Source organism: Anser anser, assembly GCF_964211835.1.
Source record: "Anser anser genome assembly, chromosome: 2".
Taxonomy (NCBI): domain Eukaryota; kingdom Metazoa; phylum Chordata; class Aves; order Anseriformes; family Anatidae; genus Anser; species Anser anser.
Window position 1 is genome coordinate 36,765,686 of NC_139721.1, and position 23,376 is coordinate 36,789,061.

Here is a 23,376-nt window from a genome sequence, read left to right on the forward strand (position 1 = left end):
AGCGGTTGGAGGTGGTGGCGTTCTGGTTGTCTGTGTGTCTGCGGAGAGGGCAAGGAAAGGGTTTCTGTGTTTTTGTGTACGTGCCTTTAGTGAGGGAAGCGCCTGAGGTGTGCGTGGAGGTGTGTTGGTGCTGTAGGGAAGTGCGTATGGAGGAGGAGATGTAGCAGAGTGGTGCGGCTTATTTCTGGAAGCGGGAGAGGTGTGTGAGGGGCGTGTGAAGGGCGTGTTGCCGGGCAGGCGTCTGTGATTCCTTCGATAGCTCAGCTGGTAGAGCGGAGGACTGTAGGCTCCCATGCACGGCCATCCTTAGGTCGCTGGTTCAACTCCGGCTCGAAGGAGCGCCCTTTTGGCTCTTGTCCAGGGGGCGGGCTGGGAGACTGCGAGCAGACGGCTGCTCAGGGGCCGGCCGTGGGCTGGGGAATTAGCTCAAGTGGTAGAGCGCTCGCTTAGCATGTGAGAGGCAGCGGGATCGATGCCCGCATTCTCCAATGCTTTTCCGTCCCCTTGCCTGGACATCAGGCCTGCGGCACTGGGGACGCGTGTCGTCCCTACTGTGGGGCTCTGGAGAACCTGGGCAGCGTCTGGGCTGCTGCGGACCACGACGGCATCCAGTCAGCATGCAGGCCAAGGGCAGCACGGGCTGTAGCAGGAGGGAAGTGATGCTCCTCCGCCATAGATGGGCACGCGATCGACGGCATCAAGAGAAGCACGTCCTTGTGTAGGCCTCTGTGTGCGAGGAAGACGTTGAGCAAGTGCTGCAGGCTGAGAAGAAGGCCACCACCGGGACGGCGTGACTTGGGAACACGTGCTCTGCGAGGACGGCTCAATGAAGGGGGCCTATCCTGAGCCAGGAGAGGAGAGGGCTTTGTGGGGAGCAAAGCAGCCCCCCTTCTCGGGATCGCATCTTGGCTCGTTATCGATGCAGTAGAGCTCGGCCTTTTTGTCTGGCCGTTGGCAGAAGGGCGCGGAACAATGGAGCCCCGTTGAAGCAGGAGAGGAGCCCCGAGGTTACATGAAATTGTCTTTCATCCTGGGGATGTTCAGACAGTGGATGAGGGTGGGCAGGGGCTCTGTGCGGTCCCCCTGCGTGTGAGTGGTCGTGAGGTGGAGGTGCTAAAGCCCTGCCGCAGGCGGTGTTATCGTCCGAAGGTGGGAGCTGTTGGAGGTAGCGGTTGCACTCTGCGCATGCTGAGGACAGGGTGTCTGTTGCCCTTGTGCAAAAGGCGAAGCTGTGAGGGGTTGTTTGGGGTGTTGCGGAAGTGAGGAGGAGGTTACTGAGAAGATGGCCGATGGGCGTTGTTTTGTGAGCGCGTTGATCAGAGGTGAAGTGAGAGGAGGGCAGAAGCTTCAGGCGAGCGGTTGGAGGTGGTGGCGTTCTGGTTGTCTGTGTGTCTGCGGAGAGGGCAAGGAAAGGGTTTCTGTGTTTTTGTGTACGTGCCTTTAGTGAGGGAAGCGCCTGAGGTGTGCGTGGAGGTGTGTTGGTGCTGTAGGGAAGTGTGTATGGAGGAGGAGATGTAGCAGAGTGGTGCGGCTTATTTCTGGAAGCGGGAGAGGTGTGTGAGGGGCGTGTGAAGGGCGTGTTGCCGGGCAGGCGTCTGTGATTCCTTCGATAGCTCAGCTGGTAGAGCGGAGGACTGTAGGCTCCCATGCACGGCCATCCTTAGGTCGCTGGTTCAACTCCGGCTCGAAGGAGCGCCCTTTTGGCTCTTGTCCAGGGGGCGGGCTGGGAGACTGCGAGCAGACGGCTGCTCAGGGGCCGGCCGTGGGCTGGGGAATTAGCTCAAGTGGTAGAGCGCTCGCTTAGCATGTGAGAGGCAGCGGGATCGATGCCCGCATTCTCCAATGCTTTTCCGTCCCCTTGCCTGGACATCAGGCCTGCGGCACTGGGGACGCGTGTCGTCCCTACTGTGGGGCTCTGGAGAACCTGGGCAGCGTCTGGGCTGCTGCGGACCACGACGGCATCCAGTCAGCATGCAGGCCAAGGGCAGCACGGGCTGTAGCAGGAGGGAAGTGATGCTCCTCCGCCATAGATGGGCACGCGATCGACGGCATCAAGAGAAGCACGTCCTTGTGTAGGCCTCTGTGTGCGAGGAAGACGTTGAGCAAGTGCTGCAGGCTGAGAAGAAGGCCACCACCGGGACGGCGTGACTTGGGAACACGTGCTCTGCGAGGACGGCTCAATGAAGGGGGCCTATCCTGAGCCAGGAGAGGAGAGGGCTTTGTGGGGAGCAAAGCAGCCCCCCTTCTCGGGATCGCATCTTGGCTCGTTATCGATGCAGTAGAGCTCGGCCTTTTTGTCTGGCCGTTGGCAGAAGGGCGCGGAACAATGGAGCCCCGTTGAAGCAGGAGAGGAGCCCCGAGGTTACATGAAATTGTCTTTCATCCTGGGGATGTTCAGACAGTGGATGAGGGTGGGCAGGGGCTCTGTGCGGTCCCCCTGCGTGTGAGTGGTCGTGAGGTGGAGGTGCTAAAGCCCTGCCGCAGGCGGTGTTATCGTCCGAAGGTGGGAGCTGTTGGAGGTAGCGGTTGCACTCTGCGCATGCTGAGGACAGGGTGTCTGTTGCCCTTGTGCAAAAGGCGAAGCTGTGAGGGGTTGTTTGGGGTGTTGCGGAAGTGAGGAGGAGGTTACTGAGAAGATGGCCGATGGGCGTTGTTTTGTGAGCGCGTTGATCAGAGGTGAAGTGAGAGGAGGGCAGAAGCTTCAGGCGAGCGGTTGGAGGTGGTGGCGTTCTGGTTGTCTGTGTGTCTGCGGAGAGGGCAAGGAAAGGGTTTCTGTGTTTTTGTGTACGTGCCTTTAGTGAGGGAAGCGCCTGAGGTGTGCGTGGAGGTGTGTTGGTGCTGTAGGGAAGTGTGTATGGAGGAGGAGATGTAGCAGAGTGGTGCGGCTTATTTCTGGAAGCGGGAGAGGTGTGTGAGGGGCGTGTGAAGGGCGTGTTGCCGGGCAGGCGTCTGTGATTCCTTCGATAGCTCAGCTGGTAGAGCGGAGGACTGTAGGCTCCCATGCACGGCCATCCTTAGGTCGCTGGTTCAACTCCGGCTCGAAGGAGCGCCCTTTTGGCTCTTGTCCAGGGGGCGGGCTGGGAGACTGCGAGCAGACGGCTGCTCAGGGGCCGGCCGTGGGCTGGGGAATTAGCTCAAGTGGTAGAGCGCTCGCTTAGCATGTGAGAGGCAGCGGGATCGATGCCCGCATTCTCCAATGCTTTTCCGTCCCCTTGCCTGGACATCAGGCCTGCGGCACTGGGGACGCGTGTCGTCCCTACTGTGGGGCTCTGGAGAACCTGGGCAGCGTCTGGGCTGCTGCGGACCACGACGGCATCCAGTCAGCATGCAGGCCAAGGGCAGCACGGGCTGTAGCAGGAGGGAAGTGATGCTCCTCCGCCATAGATGGGCACGCGATCGACGGCATCAAGAGAAGCACGTCCTTGTGTAGGCCTCTGTGTGCGAGGAAGACGTTGAGCAAGTGCTGCAGGCTGAGAAGAAGGCCACCACCGGGACGGCGTGACTTGGGAACACGTGCTCTGCGAGGACGGCTCAATGAAGGGGGCCTATCCTGAGCCAGGAGAGGAGAGGGCTTTGTGGGGAGCAAAGCAGCCCCCCTTCTCGGGATCGCATCTTGGCTCGTTATCGATGCAGTAGAGCTCGGCCTTTTTGTCTGGCCGTTGGCAGAAGGGCGCGGAACAATGGAGCCCCGTTGAAGCAGGAGAGGAGCCCCGAGGTTACATGAAATTGTCTTTCATCCTGGGGATGTTCAGACAGTGGATGAGGGTGGGCAGGGGCTCTGTGCGGTCCCCCTGCGTGTGAGTGGTCGTGAGGTGGAGGTGCTAAAGCCCTGCCGCAGGCGGTGTTATCGTCCGAAGGTGGGAGCTGTTGGAGGTAGCGGTTGCACTCTGCGCATGCTGAGGACAGGGTGTCTGTTGCCCTTGTGCAAAAGGCGAAGCTGTGAGGGGTTGTTTGGGGTGTTGCGGAAGTGAGGAGGAGGTTACTGAGAAGATGGCCGATGGGCGTTGTTTTGTGAGCGCGTTGATCAGAGGTGAAGTGAGAGGAGGGCAGAAGCTTCAGGCGAGCGGTTGGAGGTGGTGGCGTTCTGGTTGTCTGTGTGTCTGCGGAGAGGGCAAGGAAAGGGTTTCTGTGTTTTTGTGTACGTGCCTTTAGTGAGGGAAGCGCCTGAGGTGTGCGTGGAGGTGTGTTGGTGCTGTAGGGAAGTGTGTATGGAGGAGGAGTTGTAGCAGAGTGGTGCGGCTTATTTCTGGAAGCGGGAGAGGTGTGTGAGGGGCGTGTGAAGGGCGTGTTGCCGGGCAGGCGTCTGTGATTCCTTCGATAGCTCAGCTGGTAGAGCGGAGGACTGTAGGCTCCCATGCACGGCCATCCTTAGGTCGCTGGTTCAACTCCGGCTCGAAGGAGCGCCCTTTTGGCTCTTGTCCAGGGGGCGGGCTGGGAGACTGCGAGCAGACGGCTGCTCAGGGGCCGGCCGTGGGCTGGGGAATTAGCTCAAGTGGTAGAGCGCTCGCTTAGCATGTGAGAGGCAGCGGGATCGATGCCCGCATTCTCCAATGCTTTTCCGTCCCCTTGCCTGGACATCAGGCCTGCGGCACTGGGGACGCGTGTCGTCCCTACTGTGGGGCTCTGGAGAACCTGGGCAGCGTCTGGGCTGCTGCGGACCACGACGGCATCCAGTCAGCATGCAGGCCAAGGGCAGCACGGGCTGTAGCAGGAGGGAAGTTATTTTGTCTTTGTATGCAATTGAATTTATCAATGTGTGCGTGCCCATGTTCGTTCTCTTTTTTCAAGAATGACGTTGAGCAAATGCAGCAGGGTGAGAAAAAGGCTACCACCAGGATTGTGGTCCTCAGTGAGTTTATCTGTCATAAGCTGGAGAGGAGATGTCTTTCTTGTTTTCCATGTCTGTTGGTTCATTTTTTAATATAATTTTATCATCCATAGTTTTATGAGTAGTACAGGCCCTAGTTTTCGTGTGCCTAAGAAGACATTAATTTTTTTTATATTTATGTGTTTTTAGATGCATTGTATTTCAACTTGATATTCCCTTCACTATGATGTTTTCAATGAGAAGAATTTTTTGAGAGGATAATCAGTACAACAGATTCATTTGTTTTGTTTATTTAGAAATTTTCTGACTATGGACATTAATATGTAGAGAACCCCCTTAATGATTATGTACTGTAAGTTTTTATCATTTTAACAAAATTGTATTTCACTAATATGTAGTCTCATACACGAATTATCTCCATTCATTGAAGCAAAATTTCTGAGGTACTTATGATTTTGTCTATCAAAAATGGGTCTTTTCGTACTTCTGAGGAAGACAGGAAATATGCTTTCTGCATAGTACTTCACTGTCAGTCTGGAAAGCAGAAGTCAATATGCAGTTTAAGTTATTATGACAAAAATTGTTCTAAAGAGTATTTTTGTAGGAAATTGAAGGTAAACAGATCTCCTTTGAAATTCTGCTGATTAAAAGCCTGTTAGCTCTATCTCCTTGAAAATTTGATTGTGCCAAACTCCAAATAAAAACACAGAGAGGTACCTCTGTCATGTTTATTAAAAAGTAAATTTTGCCCTGGGCTGTGGTAGTATGATTAATACTGACTTAATTAATAATGGCATGAAACTCAGAATCAGGTATTGCTGGTTTTATACCTTGTACTGAAGATTACCCGTTCAGCAGCAGATTTGTGGATTAGCATAAATTAAATGATAATTAAAGCAAATCTGTGAGACTGACTCATCATTTTATCTTGCAAATATTTACAGCTATTCCATTAAAAGTGAATCCCTTTGACATTTCCACTTTAGTTAGAAGCAGTCTTTTTTTTTTTACTATAATTACTAATAAAGATGGATAAAGCACCACTGTCAGTTTTACCATAGATCGTTGTGTAAATCATCTGTATTCATGTTCAGCATTAAATAAAGTTAATTTCATTTTACATTCTTCCATGACAACTCTCTCCTTTGGGGACTAAAGAAGGCTTCCTTTCCAGAAACTTAAATGTAAAAGCAACAAGAAAACATGAGTTTTGATACAGATGGTTTCTGCAGCCAGGCTATACTACAGGGACACAGAAGGTGCAAGTCATGAGTGAATGTGATACTGTAATAAATTTATCCTCTAATGCTGTAGTTATGCAACACAGAACTATGCAATATCAATAGTTTTGTTCCTGTTGCGTTAATAGTTGGACCGTTCATTACTGCTACCGCCTCCATTGGTCATATGCCTTTTGGGATCAGAAGGAGGGAGAGATGCAATTTATTCAAAAAGACAGAGTCCCAACAAAAATCAAGCTAAACAATGATATGAAGATATTTATTTCCTAACATCTTTTCCAGTTTAAATATATTTTTACATTTGATAGCAAGGTGTGTTGAAAAGAAACTGCTAATACAGTGCAACCAACAACATCCATAATGATGCTGTAATAAAAGTTTTACTATATTTATTAAACCTGTAAATACATGCCTGGCGTGTTTTGCTGTCAAGAACATCTATTTCACTCATGACATTTAATGTCCTTTCTCTTTTTAATAACAGCAGTACAGATTTAAGAGCAAAAAGACCAATAAAGTCTTCTAGTCTTACTTCTAGGTCTTGTTACATGTCATCATGTTGATAAGTTGTGTTTGAGTAAAACTTATTTAAAGTCTTCCTACCTTCTTTTTCAAAAGAGCATCTGCCAATTCCTTTGCCAGTATGTTTCAACAGTTGATTACACTCACTGTTAAAACCAAGTACCTTATTTTAAGCTTGAATCGATTTCAGAGTCCATCCACTGGTTTTGGTTATGCCTCTCTTCATAAACCGAAGACCCCTCTCACACCTAACATTATTCATTTTAAGGACATTACACACTGTAATCAAATCTATTTATTTATTTTATGACAAGACAAACTGATTGAAGTCCTGTCTCTTACTCTTATCCTTGAATCATCCCCTTTGTGCAATTTTTAATATCAGGAAAAGATGTTAACACAGAAACTGGATGTAATATTCTAAGACTGCACTTCAGAAGTGTGGTCTGCATTCTTTATCATAACACTCTGACCTCTTGTTTGGCTGAATTAAAACATTTTAGATTAAGTGCACAAATTACATGTGGGATTAAGTTAATGGATTCACACAGAATCATCAGGATCATCTCTGAATCTTTTCAGTCTCACAGACCAAAAAGAAATTGTAACAACAAATGCCTAAAATGCAGGTTACTCAAGAGGTTTTACTATCATGAGGACGCCAGGCCCATAAACAATTTTTGCTAAGAGTTGTGGCAACAAGAAAAAAAAGTAAATAGTTATACCGGTACTAAGTACCTACTGTTAGAATATTGTGTTGCTTCACTAAATTAGATTAAACTATTCCGTGGTAAGTACTTGCATAAAAATACAATATTGAGGAGTATGTATGTTGGCTTAACTTAAGAAGCAATTTTTCTGAGTGTGGATAATTTCTGGTTTTGCAGTTTGAGACAATGATTCGTAGATGCAAACTCCTCTGTTCACCATTGATTTAACTGGTTGGCAATTTCAGGTTCAACTTAATGATGACATAATATCAATATTAACTATTCAACTTCTGACTATTTTAGTATTTTGAAGCATGGCAGAGCACTGAATCTCACAACGGCAGAAGCTAAATTAAACACCAAAAAAAAAACGAACAACCAACCAAACAACAACAACTACAACAAAACAAGAAAATTCAGAAAGAAGTATGAAGAAAAGAATCAGAAAGAGTAAAATAAGCAAAAAGAAATAAGGAACAATCTTAAGAATAAATTTGTTTTGCCACTGCAAGGTGGTGAATATAACAATGTTAGGAAACACCTTCAGCGTCATAGCTCTGTAACTTCTAGGGAGGGTTGCTTCTTGAACCACACAGACTGGCTGCTGTATACAGCACAAGCTCTGTGGAGAATTCATACAGTGTCTTTGCACAACAGTATGGATCTGTAACTATCTATTGCGATAAGATTTTTAAAAAGTTTCCTGTGTTTTAGACACAAGCACATCTTACATACCTGTAGGACTTCTTAATCTCATCATGTGTTGCTCCCTTCTCTAGGGCCAGGATTCCATATAATGCTTCCCCTGATGTTGACAAAGCACGTTGCCTTTGTTCAGCCATGTTAGCAGTGCATTACCAAAGCTGCTAATGTAGAACAGAATTTAAAATAGTACTGGCTGCATGTATATATGGATAATATTTCTTAGTAGAGGTTAAAATTACTTATATGATTTACATGAAAGTAAAGCTAAAATAAAATCTCCTTTAAATTGCCCTCCATTCCTTAAGAGATTTTAAAGGGGTTTTAAAAAGTGGAAAAGCAAAAAAAAAAAAAAAAAAGAGAAGCTCTTACATTATATATATCACTGCTCATAATAAAGATTTGGTGTTTTTGTCACTGAATTCAGTGGCTAAATTTTCCACAGCACTAATGTCTGCATGTAGTATTTCCACCTAATTTTGTGTTTATTTTTCTCTAAGTCAGATTCAGTTTAACTAATTATAGGTGCCTAATTTGAGTGATTAAATTTGAAGCTTGGTCAAGCAAGGCTCCCTGTACAGTCAACAGAGAACATGCTTGGAGGACAATTTACCAAGCACTTTCTCCCTATTACCCCTGCGGGCTGCTTAGGATGGCTGCAATCCCAGCTCATGTGCCTAAGGATAGATGGAATGAATCTGGATCTAGGCAAGTGGGAGAATGACCTCTGTTTTATGGTGTATTATTTATTGTAATCTTATGTATGGGAAATACTTATATCAATCGGTATTTGGAGTGTGGTTTATAGTACAAAAATTTGGACAGAGTTTGTGAGCTGCTGATATATTTACCATTGTGATGTTACTTTATAATGTAAGTAAAGGCTAAGCACAGGCTAACAGATTTAGTTCCCTTAGATCTATCATTCATTCCTTCAGGTATCTCAGAGATAAAGAAAACAAACAAGCGATTCACAACTGAATGGCTCTACCACCTATTTACCATTCATAGTTTGTCCTTCTGAATTTGAAGTTCCAAAAATTTTAAAGCAAACCTTGATAATGCCAGGTAATGACATGAAGAAACTCAGATACACCGTAATCTAAAACACCCAGTACAGATACCGAAAATTCATAAAGAGAAAGCTGCAGCTCTTTGACTTGCAGACTTGCTACAACAAAACTCTCACCATAACCTCTTATTTGAATGTTGCACCTTTCTCTAAATGTTGACAAGTGATTACAGAAAAAGCCTAAAAATAAGTAGTAGCCCCAGTCATAAGAAGAATTTCTAAAAACCTGCTTTGTGAGGTAAGATTACCCACTCTGCTCTTTCACCCTTCTCACTGCTGAGCTAGAAACACTATCTTGCTGTTATTTATATATTATTTACTAGGCCACATTTTGGTTTAGAAAAAGCCATGTAACACTTTTAAGCTCTTTAGCTACGTTCACTACCAAAAAGGAAATCAAATACCAGGTAAGTGCACACAGGCATATAATAAACTGAGTAATTCAGGTAACGAGTAAGCAATTTACTGAGCAACTTAAATTTATTCATATTTACTTCGATGTTTTCTTTTTCTAATAAGCTAACACACAATTTAGGATCTCATGATCAGCTGAAAAAAATCTTTTCTACTTTTAAGTGTCATACAAAAACTATCAAATAATGGACTGAACTTTTGTTTTTAAATTAATAATTAAGAATGAAACTATGTTCAAGCTTATAGGTACAATTTTTAATAATGGCATGCCCAAAACGTATTTAACATAATCCTGGGATCTATCCTGATCACACTGGAATTGTACAAGGCACATTAAGCCTGATAATGCACAAGGTAATGCTAGGTAACCATGTGAAGCCACAGCTATACAGGATTATTTTAAAATTCCCTTACATAACGATGATTAGCTACATGGCAACCCCAAAGCATAAAACAAAGTCAAAGTTATTATGAATTTTATTCAGAAGAACAAAAAAGTCATGTAATTTATACTTTCTCATAAAATAATTTTAATAACCAGTCAGCTACGGAAATTTAAACTCACTAGCCTACCCAGTCTTTTAGCGATTAATCCCCTTGAAGGTCTAGCTACTCAAAGTTATTGCTTACTTATTTAAAGCAGTCCTATAAAATACTAAAAGAACAAGAAGATGACACTACTCTAGAAAAAAATATGCTCTCTGAATTAAGGAAGATAAAGCAGTTACAATTTTAGTACTAGATTTCTGATAGCTAAAATTATATTAGAATCCTGTTTTCAGGCTATATATTTTTGTTCCAGTAGAACACAGACAAGAGCATCTTGTTTATTTCCTTGAACAAAAATAAGATATATTAAAATTCTGATAATAATTCCACATCCTAAGAGGATGGAAGCCCAGCTAACTTCAACTTTTTCTGTGCAAATCTTATACCATCCAGGACTAACTGTCTTACACAGGGCTCCTAATAACATGCCCTTTTTCTACCGCACCCATAATTCATTTGGATTTGGGCTGAAAAATAAGGCAAGGTGATTCAAGTAACATACCTGCTTCAAAAAGTGACGGAACAGTCTGGCGTGTGTAAAGTCACAACATTATCAATTCACTATCTTGATGTCTTTATGCCAATACAACCCAAAGAGAAAGAAGTGCCACCAGAAGCCCTGTTCCACTTAAAACGGCTGCTGCTTTTCATCCTTCACATGCAGGGTTAAACAGGTCAGTGGAGTCTGATTACTCTTTTTGTTTGTTTGCTCAGTATCCAATTGGTTCTCTCTCAGGAAGACTATGAAAGAATGAATAAAACATTCATGAACCTAAAGGCTGATATATCTGAGACCAGAAATATAGTATGTCCATATATTTAGTTAGCTGTTCTCTTTACTCTTGACATGGACTTGAGTTTGTCCTTTTATTTTTTTCTTTTTCCCAGCCAAATATATTAAATTTGTTTAACAATACAACAGTCTTGCCCTAAATTTCACTTCTCTGAGATCAGCCATGGCTTCAGTTTATTATGTGGTCCCTTTCAGAACAAAATTAACTGAAGACGACCCTTTAGAACTGAGTTCTTGCAATATTTTATATTAAAGCAGAAGATGTGGGGGGTTCTCTTTTATTCTGATATAGCTTTTCCTCAAACTTACATTATTAAAAAGTCTGGAGAGCCATTCCTTTCTATTTGGAATAGAGACAATTGTAAATACCAGTATGGCGTCCACCATAGGCTGCAGGAAAATACCTGCCCTGTCATCTGTAGCACCTCCTCCACCCCCTCCTTCTCTGAACTTGGTGGTTGCAGGGATGTTTTTCACACTATTTTTTCCCCCCCTCAGTCCTCCCTGCCTTGCAGTATTTTCTTCTTTCTTGAATATGTTTTCCCACAGGCGTCACCAGCTTGACTAATCAGCTCATCTGTGTCCTGCAGCAGGTCCATTGCAGAGTTCTCTTCCCACAGGGGCCTCCCTGCAGCCACCCACTACCAAAACCTTTCCACAGACACCCAGTACAATTTTGAATAAAGTTCTGAAAATGGATTCATGGAGCCCCATAGCCCAGTGAAGTCTGCTTTGGCAAGATTCAGTGAGTTTGTGCTTGGATTCTCCTGCAAGACTTGAACTATCAATAGATTTTTAAAAACAATTAATTATGAACATATGAAAAGACTATTTTTGAAAAGAGAAGCATCAATGTGACAGTTGATCAAAAAAAGTGTATGTTTTTTAATGTGAAGCATGAGATTTTGACATTTCTTTTGTTCTTAGCTGTACCATGAAGCCGCATTCTCAATTGCTAAGAGTGTTTATTCCTCAAATTTCAGCTTTGTACAAGGAAAAAGCAAGGCACGTTTCAATCGGAAATAAGTTCTTCATAGTTATGAGAAATAAACATAGCATATATTTTCCAGGACACTAAGAACAGAGTAGGTACAGCTAATTCTATTACATTGAAAGAACGCAATACAAGATTACAATCCTTATACTTGATCTCAAACTTTGAAATAACTTTATCTTTATTGCAAATCAAAACAGAACAAAAAGACTTTATAATGGTAAGACAAAATTGGGAGAAAAAAACAGAAAAGGAAGAAAATAAAGTCACTTTGAGGTTACCCAAATTCTCCGTACCTATATACATCCTATTATCAAAAGAAACCAGCACTGTTCTGAAGTCTTTTCTCATGTGCTATTGTGCGTGAATACAGCTCCCTCTGGTGTGTTAATATTGCTTTGTAACCTGTACTGTTTTTCTCATAAGCATTCTTGTTTTGTTTGAAGGAATTGAATGCTCTATCTGCAAATCTATTTTTTTCCCCTTGCGGATCATAGGTACATATCCTACATGCACTCTAAAGCTTGTTTAAAAGATCCAAACCTTAATGAATTGCCATAACTCTTTCTTCAGATCAGCTATATAATTTAGAAGAATAAAACATAACATTCAATACCTATTCACTTCTCTCATTCGTTATTATTTTTTGTATCATAACACCTGGCTACGTAATAGTATGCCATGACACCACTGTGGCAGACAATGAAAAACTGAGACAGTCCTTGTCCCAAAAGACCTGTAGCTAAATAAGTCTTACTTACATTTTACATTTCATTTGTATGCTGCATGCATTTCAAAACAGACAAATCATAACATGTCTGGAAATGCAAAGCTGCATATCAGCCTATAAAAAATTTGAAACATGGCCCAGACTGAGCAGGAGGTCCAGGGTTGCTTCAGAAGCCTACAGCTGCACAGAGCTAGGGGGTTGAAGAACTCTGAGTCACTCCAGTCCTTCCACCCACTGCTCCCTCCTTTTCCTGGCTCACAGCAAGTTCAGAAGCTAAGAGCCTGGAGTTGAAAGACTGGTAGGTACACATACATGCATGAAAGGACTGGCACCATTGCTCAACAATGGTGTGCATTTTTAGCTTCCAAGACAAGGAAAGGCAACTTTTAAAAGCTGAACTGTTTTGTCGGTTTGCTGAATCTGGTGTTGATAATATTGACATCAAAAAGCACATAGGAGATATAAGTGGTCAAATAGGCCACTCCTAACCTCCATGAAGAACCTACAGCTTCTGACTCTTTCTTCTAACAGAGATAGGGAAAGAAAATCTCTGATTTTAGTCAGAGGAATTTGGGGAGTGAAATAAATTAACCTGATGACATGCTTTAGTAAAGTCAGCAGCTGAAGGGAAGTGATCCTTCCCCTGTACTTCAGCACTGGTGAGGCCACACCTGGAGTACTGTGTCCAGTTTTGGGCTCCCCAGTACAAGACAGACATGGGGTTCCTAGAAAGAGTCCAGCAAAGGGCCACAAAGATTACAAAGGGACTGGTGCACCTCTCCTACCTGAAAAGGTTGATAGAGCTGGGAGCCTTCAGCCTAGAGGAGAGAAGGCTCAGTGGGGAGATCATCATTGTCTATAAATACATGAAGGGAGGGTACAAAGGGGTCGGAGCCAGGCTCTTTACCAGGCTGTGCCCAGTGCCAGGACAAGAAGCAACGGGCAAAAACTGGAGCACAGGAGGTTCCCTCTGAACATCAAGAAGCACTTCTTTACTGTGAGGGTGACAGAGTACTGGCACAAATTGCCCAGAGAGGCTGGAGAGCGTTCCTCACTGGAGACCTTCAAAAGCCACCTGGACATGGTCTTGGGCAGCCAGCTCTGGGTGGCCCTGTTTGAGAAAGGGAGTTGGACCAGATGGCCTCTAGAGGTCCCTTCCAACCTCAACCATTCTGTGAATTCAGGTTGTATTTTATTACTGTCCATATCCTGTTTCATGGCACTGTTTGACAATTTCTAGAATGTCATAGAACCATAGAATATTCCACGTTGGAAGGGACCCATAAGGATCATCAAGTCCAACTCCTGGCACCGCACAGGTCTACCCAAAAGTTCAGACCATGTGACTAAGTGCACAGTCCAATCGCTTTTTAAATTCAGACAGGCTTGGTGCAGTGACTACGTCCCTGGGGAGCCTGTTCCAGTGTGCGACCACCCTCTCGGTGAAGAACCTCTTCCTGATGTCCACAGCCTGAACCTCTCCTGCCTCAGCTTGACACCATTCCCATCCTATCACTGGTCCTATCACTGGTGATTATGAATAGGTCAGCGCCTGCCTCTCCACTCCCCCTCACAAGGAAGTTGTAGACTGCGATGAGGTTCCCCCTCAGCCTCCTCTTCTCCAGGCTGAACAGGCCAAGTGACCTCAGCTGCTCCTCATACGTCTTACCCTCTAGGCCCTTCAACATCTTCGTCACCCTCCTCTGGACATTCTCCAACAGTTTAATGTCCTTTTTGTACAGTGGTGCCCAGAACTGCACACAGTACTCGAGGTGAGGACACACCAGCGCAGAGTAGAGCGGGACAATCACTTCCCCCGACCAGCTAGCAATGCTGTGCTTGATACACCCCAGGATACGGTTGGCCCTCCTGGCTGCCAGGGCACACTGCTGGCTCATATTCAACTTGCTGCCAACCACAACCCCCAGATCCCTCTCTGCGGGGCTGTTCTCCAGCGTCTCATCGCCCAGTCTGTACGTATAGCCAGGGTTGCCCTGTCCCAGGTCCAGGACCTGGCACTTGCTTTTGTTAAACTTCATGTGGTTGGTGATCACCCAGCTCTCCAGTCTGTCCAGATCTCTCTGCAACGCCTTTCCACCCTCATCTGAATCCACAACTCCTCCACGTTTAGTGTCATCTGCAAATTTGCTCAGAACACCTTCTAGTCCTACATCCAAATCACTTATAAAAACATTGAAGGGGACCGGCCCTAAAATGGAGCGTTGAGGGACCCCACTAGTGACCATCCGCCAGCCAGATGTGGTCCCATTTACCACAACCCTTTGAGCCCTGCCCGTCAGCCAATTGCTCACCCATCGTATGATGTTTTTGTTTAGCTGTATGCTGGACATTTTGTCCAGTAGGATCCTATGGGAAACTGTGTCAAAAGCTTTGCTGAAGTCCAAAAAGATCACATCAGCTGGTTTCCCTTGATCGACTAGATGGGTGATCTTATCATAAAAGGAAATCAAATTTGCTAGGCAGGACCTACCCTTCATGAACCCATGTTGGCCATGTTTTTTGTTTTTTTTTTTTTTCCTAAATATCCCTCCATTAAGGGAATTCCAAGCACTTAAAATGTAGAAAGCTACAAAATCTAAAGACTCTACAGCCAGCAAAACAGCAGAAAAAGCTCCAGAAATATAAGAAACTGTCCCTAACCCTGAAAAAGACTACACCTTACATGCCTACTTCCCCTGTTTTCAGGTACTGGCACAGGGAACTTGGATGATACACTTCCCCTAAACCCTGCTCCATCACTTTAACACCAAGGTTGCAACTTTGGTAATATTTGACATACAGGTGAAGGCATAAGGTCACATTCACAGTAAGCCCCAGAATTCTGCAAAAATCACAAGAAACCTAGAACCATAAAGCAAACACGCAAAATAACATCATCTTCCTATCCATAAGCATGCTCTAAAAATTACTCACCTGAAGAAGAGCTACATGCAGTAAAGGCACCTACCACTATATAGCTTGCTTTACTCTGAAAGATCCTACTAGTTGTTACCTCAAAAAGACACGCTTACCTCTCTCAACTTGGGAACACATCAGCCCATACACTCTGACCCACCTAAAGAACCCTGCAACTGGCTGAAGGGAAAACAAAGCACTTACTGCCAAAGAGCAGCTCAGGCAGAAAGAACTCTCTAATAGGACACCTGTGGCTTCGTATACCATTAGGCCCACCTGGCACCCAACCAATCAACTGGGAAAGGGGCAGGGCAAAGTCAAAAAAAAAAAAAGTAGAAATCAAGCAGGATGAGCAGCAGCTGTGTTGTTTTTGTTTATCTGGCTTAACAGTGTGCAAAGCACAGCATGGGGAGCTGGGCTGTTTCTAGAAGCCACAATTTCTGTGCTTTTGTTTCAGTTTGAATATTGAAAGGCTAATATGACCAAGTAAGTAACTGAAACTATTTCAACTGGAATTAGCTCAAGCTTTTCTTAATGCTTTCTTTACACTCATGGTGGGTGAAGACATCTCTATATTAATTCTCTTAGATTTATAGCTGCTGTTGGTAGGGTTAACCATATTCTCCTTTTGAATCTGAACAGTCTTGTATGGCAGTAAAAGGATGGTTTAATGTTGGCTGCTCATATTTTTCTTTTGGTGGCCTTTAGGTTCATTGTTTATCATTTTTAGAGACCTTTCATGCAGGTAAAGACCAGGCAAGATTATGACTACTCTTAATGAAATTAAGTGCTATGAAAACTGGGAAAAATTACTAGGAAGATTTACTGAGAAAGTTTAATACCAGCAAGCCAATGCAAGTGGTAAAAATGTTTTAAACACTTTTGCTTTCAGTGGAATTTGTGGGATAAAGGGAAAGATACAGGGATAAGAAAATGAAACTTCCCTTAATGTGGAGAACCTTGCTTTTCCCAGCTGTATAAAATGGCATCAGCATAAACTTTTCACTTCCCCTTGGCCTTTTTGATTTTTAATCAGGTTTGTTTTAACTTTTACTGTCTTATACAACATGTGAAACTGAGCACATGTTCTCATTTACTTTCCACTCCTGATTTAAACATGCAAGTACTTCCTTTCCTCAAAACTTTCCTGATGTGATTGCTTTTATCACTTATTTCTGTGCCTTGTTCTGCCTAAAAGGTGGAACGCTGGCAAGGATGTTGGGATTTATATTGGTAACTGACCAGAAGAGACGAGATAAAGAACAAAGATGAGCCTGAAACAGAAGCTCTTGCTAGTAGATCGCTTTTCTCAGGTGAATGGGTGGCAGCCTGAAAAAAAAAAGACCTAAAACAAGTAAAGCTCAAAGATGCTTTACTTAAGTCAAATATGGTAGGCTAGTAAGATGAGAGAATGTGTATCCTGAGAAAGGGTGCATACAGTGGTAATATGTGCAATTTTTTCACTCTTTTGGCAGGATGTACCTTTTCTTCTATATTTGAATATTGTGCTGTGGTGATATTAGTTTTAATAACACCCAACTGAACAACCTAATCAGAAGACAAGTGACTAAGTGGAAAAGGATGCTTCTGACAGGATGTGCTGGGTCTCTGGCTCAGGCATGGGGACTGATTTTTGTTAACAAGGGAAGAGTACTTATGAGGCAGCTATGTCCCCAAATGTTCTTGTCATTTCTTTTCAGCCAGTTCTGTTTCATACGCCCTACCTGAATTGTTCTGTATGCTACCTGTTAGATATTCATTTTAAGCACCTTTCTGAGGAATGAGCCTTTTAAGGTCTTAGACAAGCCCAACAACCCTACAGCAAGAAATTACATTCTTCTTACCACATTTCTTTGTTACTGAATAGTTACTGTCATTACGGCTTCAAAAGAAATAACAGAACTGATTTAAATAATATGATTGCATTACATCCATTTTTAAATATATATTGCTATATTGGAAGTAAGGTATTCCATCTGGTAAACCATCTGCAACTCTATTCAAGAAGTAAGTATTCATAAGAGAACATCCATATATTTGAATTCTCTGAACATATTGTGACCTTCTGTTACTATTCAGATAGAATATCTCACTTTAAATGTATTTTGGGTTTTTAATATTTTTCAACAACTGCACTATTTGAAAAAGTAGCAAATTAAAGAAAACCTCAAATGAACAGTCTGTTGTATATGCACATTACTCATGCCTTTACCTGGTCAGTTTGACACAGAGAAGTAATCCAGAGATGAAACTTCCTGGCTCATGCAAGTAAAACCTGTTCAAAGGTTTGGTGGACTACCTAAGTGATGTGCATATAAACACTTTTTTTTTCTCCTAGAAAAAAATTAAAGGCTTAAAAATGAAGTTTTAAGTAATAGTAATATACTAAAGTTTTTCAACAAGATACTCAGTGGAGTGCTGGGAATTTTGTTTTCATCTGAAGTTCAGGAGAAAGTTCCCTAGTTTAAAATGGAGATAGCCATAACCAACAAAGTTATTGTGGTTTATTGCTAAAGAAGACACAAGCAACTAAGACGTGAATCATATCAATCTGTCTGATGTTAAGTCAAATTTCTTCCTGAAAATCAAAGGATAGGATGTCCCTAGTTTATATAACTTTGACAACTCAGAGATAAGTTATCTGGGACTTCAAGTAAAAGTGAAGTAAGAGAGTCTTCTAATGCCTTATTTAGAAAGAGTTTCTAATTTTCTTTGCAAGCTGCTATAGCATATTAAGGCATTATTCTACTACTGTTTATTTTAAGTTAACAATCCCACAGTTTTGGTAGCAAGGAAAATTAATACATTTTAGCTACAGCTAGGGATCAGGAAGATCAGCTTGAAGAGTGTGAGTGAGTGCTTTGACCTACTTTTGAGATCATTTTACCAGGACCAAATGCAGAAGCTGCAGTACCGCATCTCAGAACCTGCTCCTTAGGAATTCGCAGCTGCTTTCAGTCCTCCCCACCACGCACCACCTTCCTCCAGCACCTGACTTCTCTCTCCACTTCTTCCTACTTCACACAGTTCTCTTAAACAGCCACCCTTGCGACATCTCCCATAGTTTTTGTCTACCCAAGCTCATTCCTGAAATCCCCAGCATAGTCCTCGGTTCTCTCCTGGTCCCTGTTTTCTAACTATTCTCTCCCAATTCCTTCACGCTGGCTCCTCACGTAAATAATTCCCAGGAGGAGGGAATGCAGCGGGGGAGATGGCAGTCAGTAGTCATCTCTTTTTGAAGCTTCATTAATCCGCACACAGGATTTATTACCCTGTCATGGAAATGCTCACTTAACTGATGGCTGACAAAGGTATATTCTTTTTAAAGTGCTGATGAGTAACTGTCTTAAAATGCTGCTATCTGGATCCAGAAAGGAATGTCTATTGAGTGGCTGAGTTAAAAATCAAGAATTAAAGCAATATGCAGTCCCAGGACTAGCGGAATTACAGACTAATGGATGAGAAGATCAAGTCTCAGATTTTTTTTTTCCCTTTTCACTTTTCTGGTGAAAGTAAAGGTTTCCTAAAATTAATTCAATTAGCATAAATATTTCACCAATAAAGTAAATAAGCAAAAACATAAATATGAATGCTGTTCTCAGCATAGTCATTGTAGAAAAAGAGCAACTGGAAATATTTCCTAGTAACTCAGCAGACTAACATTTCAGGAAATTAGTAGTTTGTTAACCATCTATCACAACTGTTCTTAGGGATTTTTTCCCCCTTATTATGACAACATTTTTCATCTGGAAAATACTCAGAGCTTCAGCTCTGAGTATGAAGCTGTATGCTTACAGTTGGCTTAACTGGCTACCAGCAAAGAAGTGGTCCAAACTTGCACTGAATATTTTTTCATTTTTTTTTCTCTTAGTATTCAGTTAAATCAGCTTGCTAATCTGACTCATTGCACGGCTGGCATCGTTGCTAGAGGTGATGCAATGGAAGTGGTGACCTCACACCTTCTCGGCAACAGTGTGTCTCCAGGTCACCACAAAAACGCCCCGTAAAAATTATATACGGGCCCGAATGCCACACAAGTGTGAAGCGTGAGTAAGTGCTGTTTAATTAAATCACAGGAGTTGTGAGAATGGATACTCCTCCCAGCTAGCCTGCGGCTACACTATAGGCCAATACTTTCAGGGCTTCTGCTGGCAAATTTACAGTGCCGTGGGAGTGTGACACCAAGTGCTGCTCCAGCTGCAATGCTCTCTGCCCCTTCGGTTTGCTCAGACAGAACTCGGGCACCAGCGGGTTGACTCCTAGGCCAGGCCTCGTTCGCCCACACGGCCCTAACCCCTCGTGGCTCAGGCGCTGCGTCTTCCTCCGCAGCCGGCGCGAAAGCACGCAGGCAACCTAAAACCCTCACGGAGCGCTCTGCTAATTTGACAAAAACGTAATCGCGTGCCCACACCCGATCCAGATCAAATTTGTACTGCTGGGTGATGTGGCATGGCGCCGCTCCAGCGGTAATGATGGCGGAACCACAGCGCCCGTCTGGGGCCGCTCTGGCAGGAGAATTACCCGCGCGGGAGGCGGCTGCGGCCTATCGCCGTGCAAGCAGCTCGTGGAGGATCTCCGGGACCTGCCCCGATCCGCACGGCAGCGGCGTACCCGAGCACGCTGCCAAACCACCTTTCTTTCTGCCCTCAGAGGAGCTGCTGGGTTAGGCTCTGACTGAGAGAGTTAGGCAGGGGAAAAAAAAAAAAAAGAAAAGGAAATTATATGTCTGAGGTTTTTTCTTTCAGGCAAGTCTCTTATGAAAATAAAGGAGTGTACAAGTGTCTTTGTTTTCCTGCCAACTTTTATAAGAACTAATTAAGACCAAGGAGAGCTTCATTTTCCTATTTATTTCATACCGTGAAAAGCTAATGAATTTCGCCTATTGATTATTTTGCAGCTGCCTGTTTTAATTGGATTATGATTGAGAAACAAAACGCGAGGGTAGCAGGGGTGAGTGGCCAGCGCTGCGGGGCATCTGCCGGAGCGTGGCCACGCCGTGCCAGCAGCCCGCGACTGATCAGGCCATGCTGTATCTCCGTGCAGCACGAAGCCAGCTCCAGAGCCACGGCCTTTGCTCCACAGATGCTTTTTTCTGAGTCTGATGATTTACCTGTAATAAGGTCAGCACCGTCACGCAGGTACAGAGTGTTGGCATTTCTTCCCTTGCTTAAGAACGTCCCGCTCTGTTCAACCTTGCAACTTGCCTGTTGATGGCAAGAGAAAATACAGGCTGCGGGACTCACTGGTAATAGCTATCAATAAATGAAGAACTATGCTTTACCAGAAAACAAACTTTGGTGGTAAATATTCACAGCCCTTAGCATAACTCATATTTCTTAGTTCAGGCAAGGGAATTTATTATATCGAAAAGTCCCATGGACTTCATGGAAGAATCATACAGAATTCAGTAAAGACCTTTATGGCTGATATGACACCTACAAAATAACTTTGATTCAGAAGGTGATCTTTTTTTTTTTCCATTTACCTTTGATTCAGAAGAATCCTTTTTGCATATTTTGGTGAGATCCCAGCCCTGTGTAAATCAGTGGCACAGCTCCCAACTGAGATAGACAGAAAATAAGCACCCAACCATTTGCAGCTCTTATTTATATATTTTTTCTATAAATCACTATACGTGACTGGGGAGCCTAATGGGTTTTACTCACAAATTCTACATTTTTTTTCTTTTTTTTTTCCGAAAGTGGGGGAGGATGACTCACTCTAAGGGAGGTGAGGTTCTTTATTTTCTTTCTTTCGTTAGAAAAAAATAAAACAGCTCTGCAAACTTCTACATGTTATTTCAAACCATTATTTCAAAAGACTTCACAAGTAGTAGGAATTCCCAAAGGTGATGTGTGGCACTTGAGCAGGTAAGCTACTTTGGAAGGCGTCTTTGGGAACTGGCGCAGTCCTGCTGCCCTTTGCATAGCACCCGTCCCTAGCCAAGGTGAGCCCTGTACACGAAGCTTCATAAAAACCTCTCAGATGAAAGTGAAATGATCTCTGTGCTGTGAATAACGGCTCTCTCTCCAACTTTGCACTGTTACATGCTTACTCTATTCTAAACGAGCAAGCCTTCCTGGGTAGCTAAGCAGAAGCCTTCTCTTTACAGCAAGTTGACGTTAGCCACCAGCACCCTCTGGCTCCCAGTGTGTGCACAGTCTCTGGCATAGAACTGGGAAATGCTTTGCTGCAGGATGCATGTTGTGTCTGACCCGGACAGAATCCATGTTATGTATTATAAGACTCTTGCTAATAGTCTTAATGTTCAGTATATGCTGTTAATGTTTGTTCATATCGTACCATCCTCTGCTGGTGCAAGGCACCCGACTTTGTCATCTTGCATCACAAAATGTGGATGTCACAATTCCAAATACACAACGTGCAAATAACAGATTTCAACAATTCTTCCTTTTCCTATTAGCAGAGTGTTTAAAAGTAACATGCAATTTTAATTAATTTACTGTTACAATTGTATACAGAGCAATGTTTATTCCCATAAATAAGTTTGCAGAACAAACATTTTTTCTTTTTTTCCAGCTTGTTTTTAGAACTTCATCAAATATTTCTGCAGATGGACATTCATGCGTATAGACATGATGAAGTGACAAGAAAATAAAAATATATCTGAAAATTGAATGACAAAGCAAGTATTTGCATTCATACAGCTGTCATGTTCAGGAGCATGACTCCAGGCTGTGCATTTTTTCCCATATCTTGCAATAAAGCTTTCACTTGTAATGCAAATTATATTGACTTGCAATGTGTTAGTGTTACTTATGACTTCTAACAAATGAAAGACAATTCTCCCATTATCTGGGAATTGATTATCTTGGCTACAGACACAATGACATACAGTATGCCCACAGATCATCCTGTTCAAGGTCGGTAGCAATAGAACAAATATTTCACCAAATTAAGCTATTTGGACCTTTTGGTTCTTGAATCTTTGTGCTTTGCAATAAAGTATCAGGATCGTTCGTTAGGTTTATTATGCTATTTTTGTCCTTTTAGAAAAATTACAGGTATTTTAGGATGTGTTTTTTTCTACTGATTTCTACTACTTATTTTTTTTTTTTTGTAATCATCAGTTCACCATATAAGTAAAACCTTAGGTTTTACTCATACACCTGAGCAGATGTCATGGCTTCCCCCATTTTAGTTATTCTATAAAACATGCTGGTTTGCCACATTTTGAACAATTTGAGTATTAGTATAATTACTCTGTTTATATGTTTTAGGCTGAAAATGCTTAATAAAGAATTATATTAAATATTCAGAGTCTGAGGTGAGATTAAATACTACAAAAGTTGCTTATTTGGTTAGGCCTATACTTGAAAAGAGTAGTCTACAGACTTCTAGTCATGTAATTTAACCTAGAAAAATGCTGACGTGGTATTGATTTATGTAGATTCAAATGATGTTCTGACACATGACTAGAGGGTGTTCTCCATAACTCCAACTCAGCAAAGCATGTAAGAACATGCATAACATCAAGTATACACTTTGTACCACTAGTACTTTACTTCAGTTAACCCATATTTTCACTGCAAATTCTGCTAGGCCTGTCTCGTATCATACATGTCATATATGCAGTCCAAAGAGTATCTCTAACTATGTGAGATTTTAAAGCTAGGTTTTCTAAAATGAACTACTTTTTGAATTATACAGCAGCCCAGAAATCCCTTAGAGAATCCTGACTTACACCATTTATGTGGGTTTTTATGGCACAGACGATTTGGTGGAACTGTGGGCTGACTCCCAAAGGTGCACTCTGTCCCTAGTTTTATTTTACCAGTTGTGCTCTTGTCTGGTCCCACTTTTTGTTTGTTTACTTATTTATTTTTGGGATGGTCCACTTTCTACCAGTGTAACACCCTAAACACTTTGGGCTTGCCGCAGAGA

General features: G+C 43.2%; 1 protein-coding gene and 1 long non-coding RNA gene across 2 annotated transcripts in view; one reads left to right on the top strand and one right to left on the bottom strand.

Moving 5' to 3' along the window:
- Nucleotides 1-15,683, bottom strand: part of DNAJC5B (DnaJ heat shock protein family (Hsp40) member C5 beta) — a 42,645-nt gene extending 26,962 nt beyond the window's left edge. The window contains exons 1-3 of the mRNA XM_083823413.1: nucleotides 15,588-15,683; nucleotides 10,541-10,779; nucleotides 8,037-8,167 (exon numbers count right to left, since the gene is read on the bottom strand). Of these exons, the coding sequence (XP_083679539.1) occupies nucleotides 8,037-8,143 (107 nt within the window). The 5' untranslated portion in view covers nucleotides 8,144-8,167; nucleotides 10,541-10,779; nucleotides 15,588-15,683. The remainder of the gene's footprint in view (nucleotides 1-8,036; nucleotides 8,168-10,540; nucleotides 10,780-15,587) is intronic.
- Nucleotides 15,684-15,837: 154 nt separating this feature from the next.
- Nucleotides 15,838-22,234, top strand: LOC310893914. Its single transcript, XR_014579408.1, has 3 exons — nucleotides 15,838-15,957; nucleotides 19,343-20,609; nucleotides 22,012-22,234. It is a non-coding gene; the product is annotated as an uncharacterized lncRNA (long non-coding RNA).
- The last annotated feature ends 1,142 nt before the right edge of the window (nucleotides 22,235-23,376 follow it).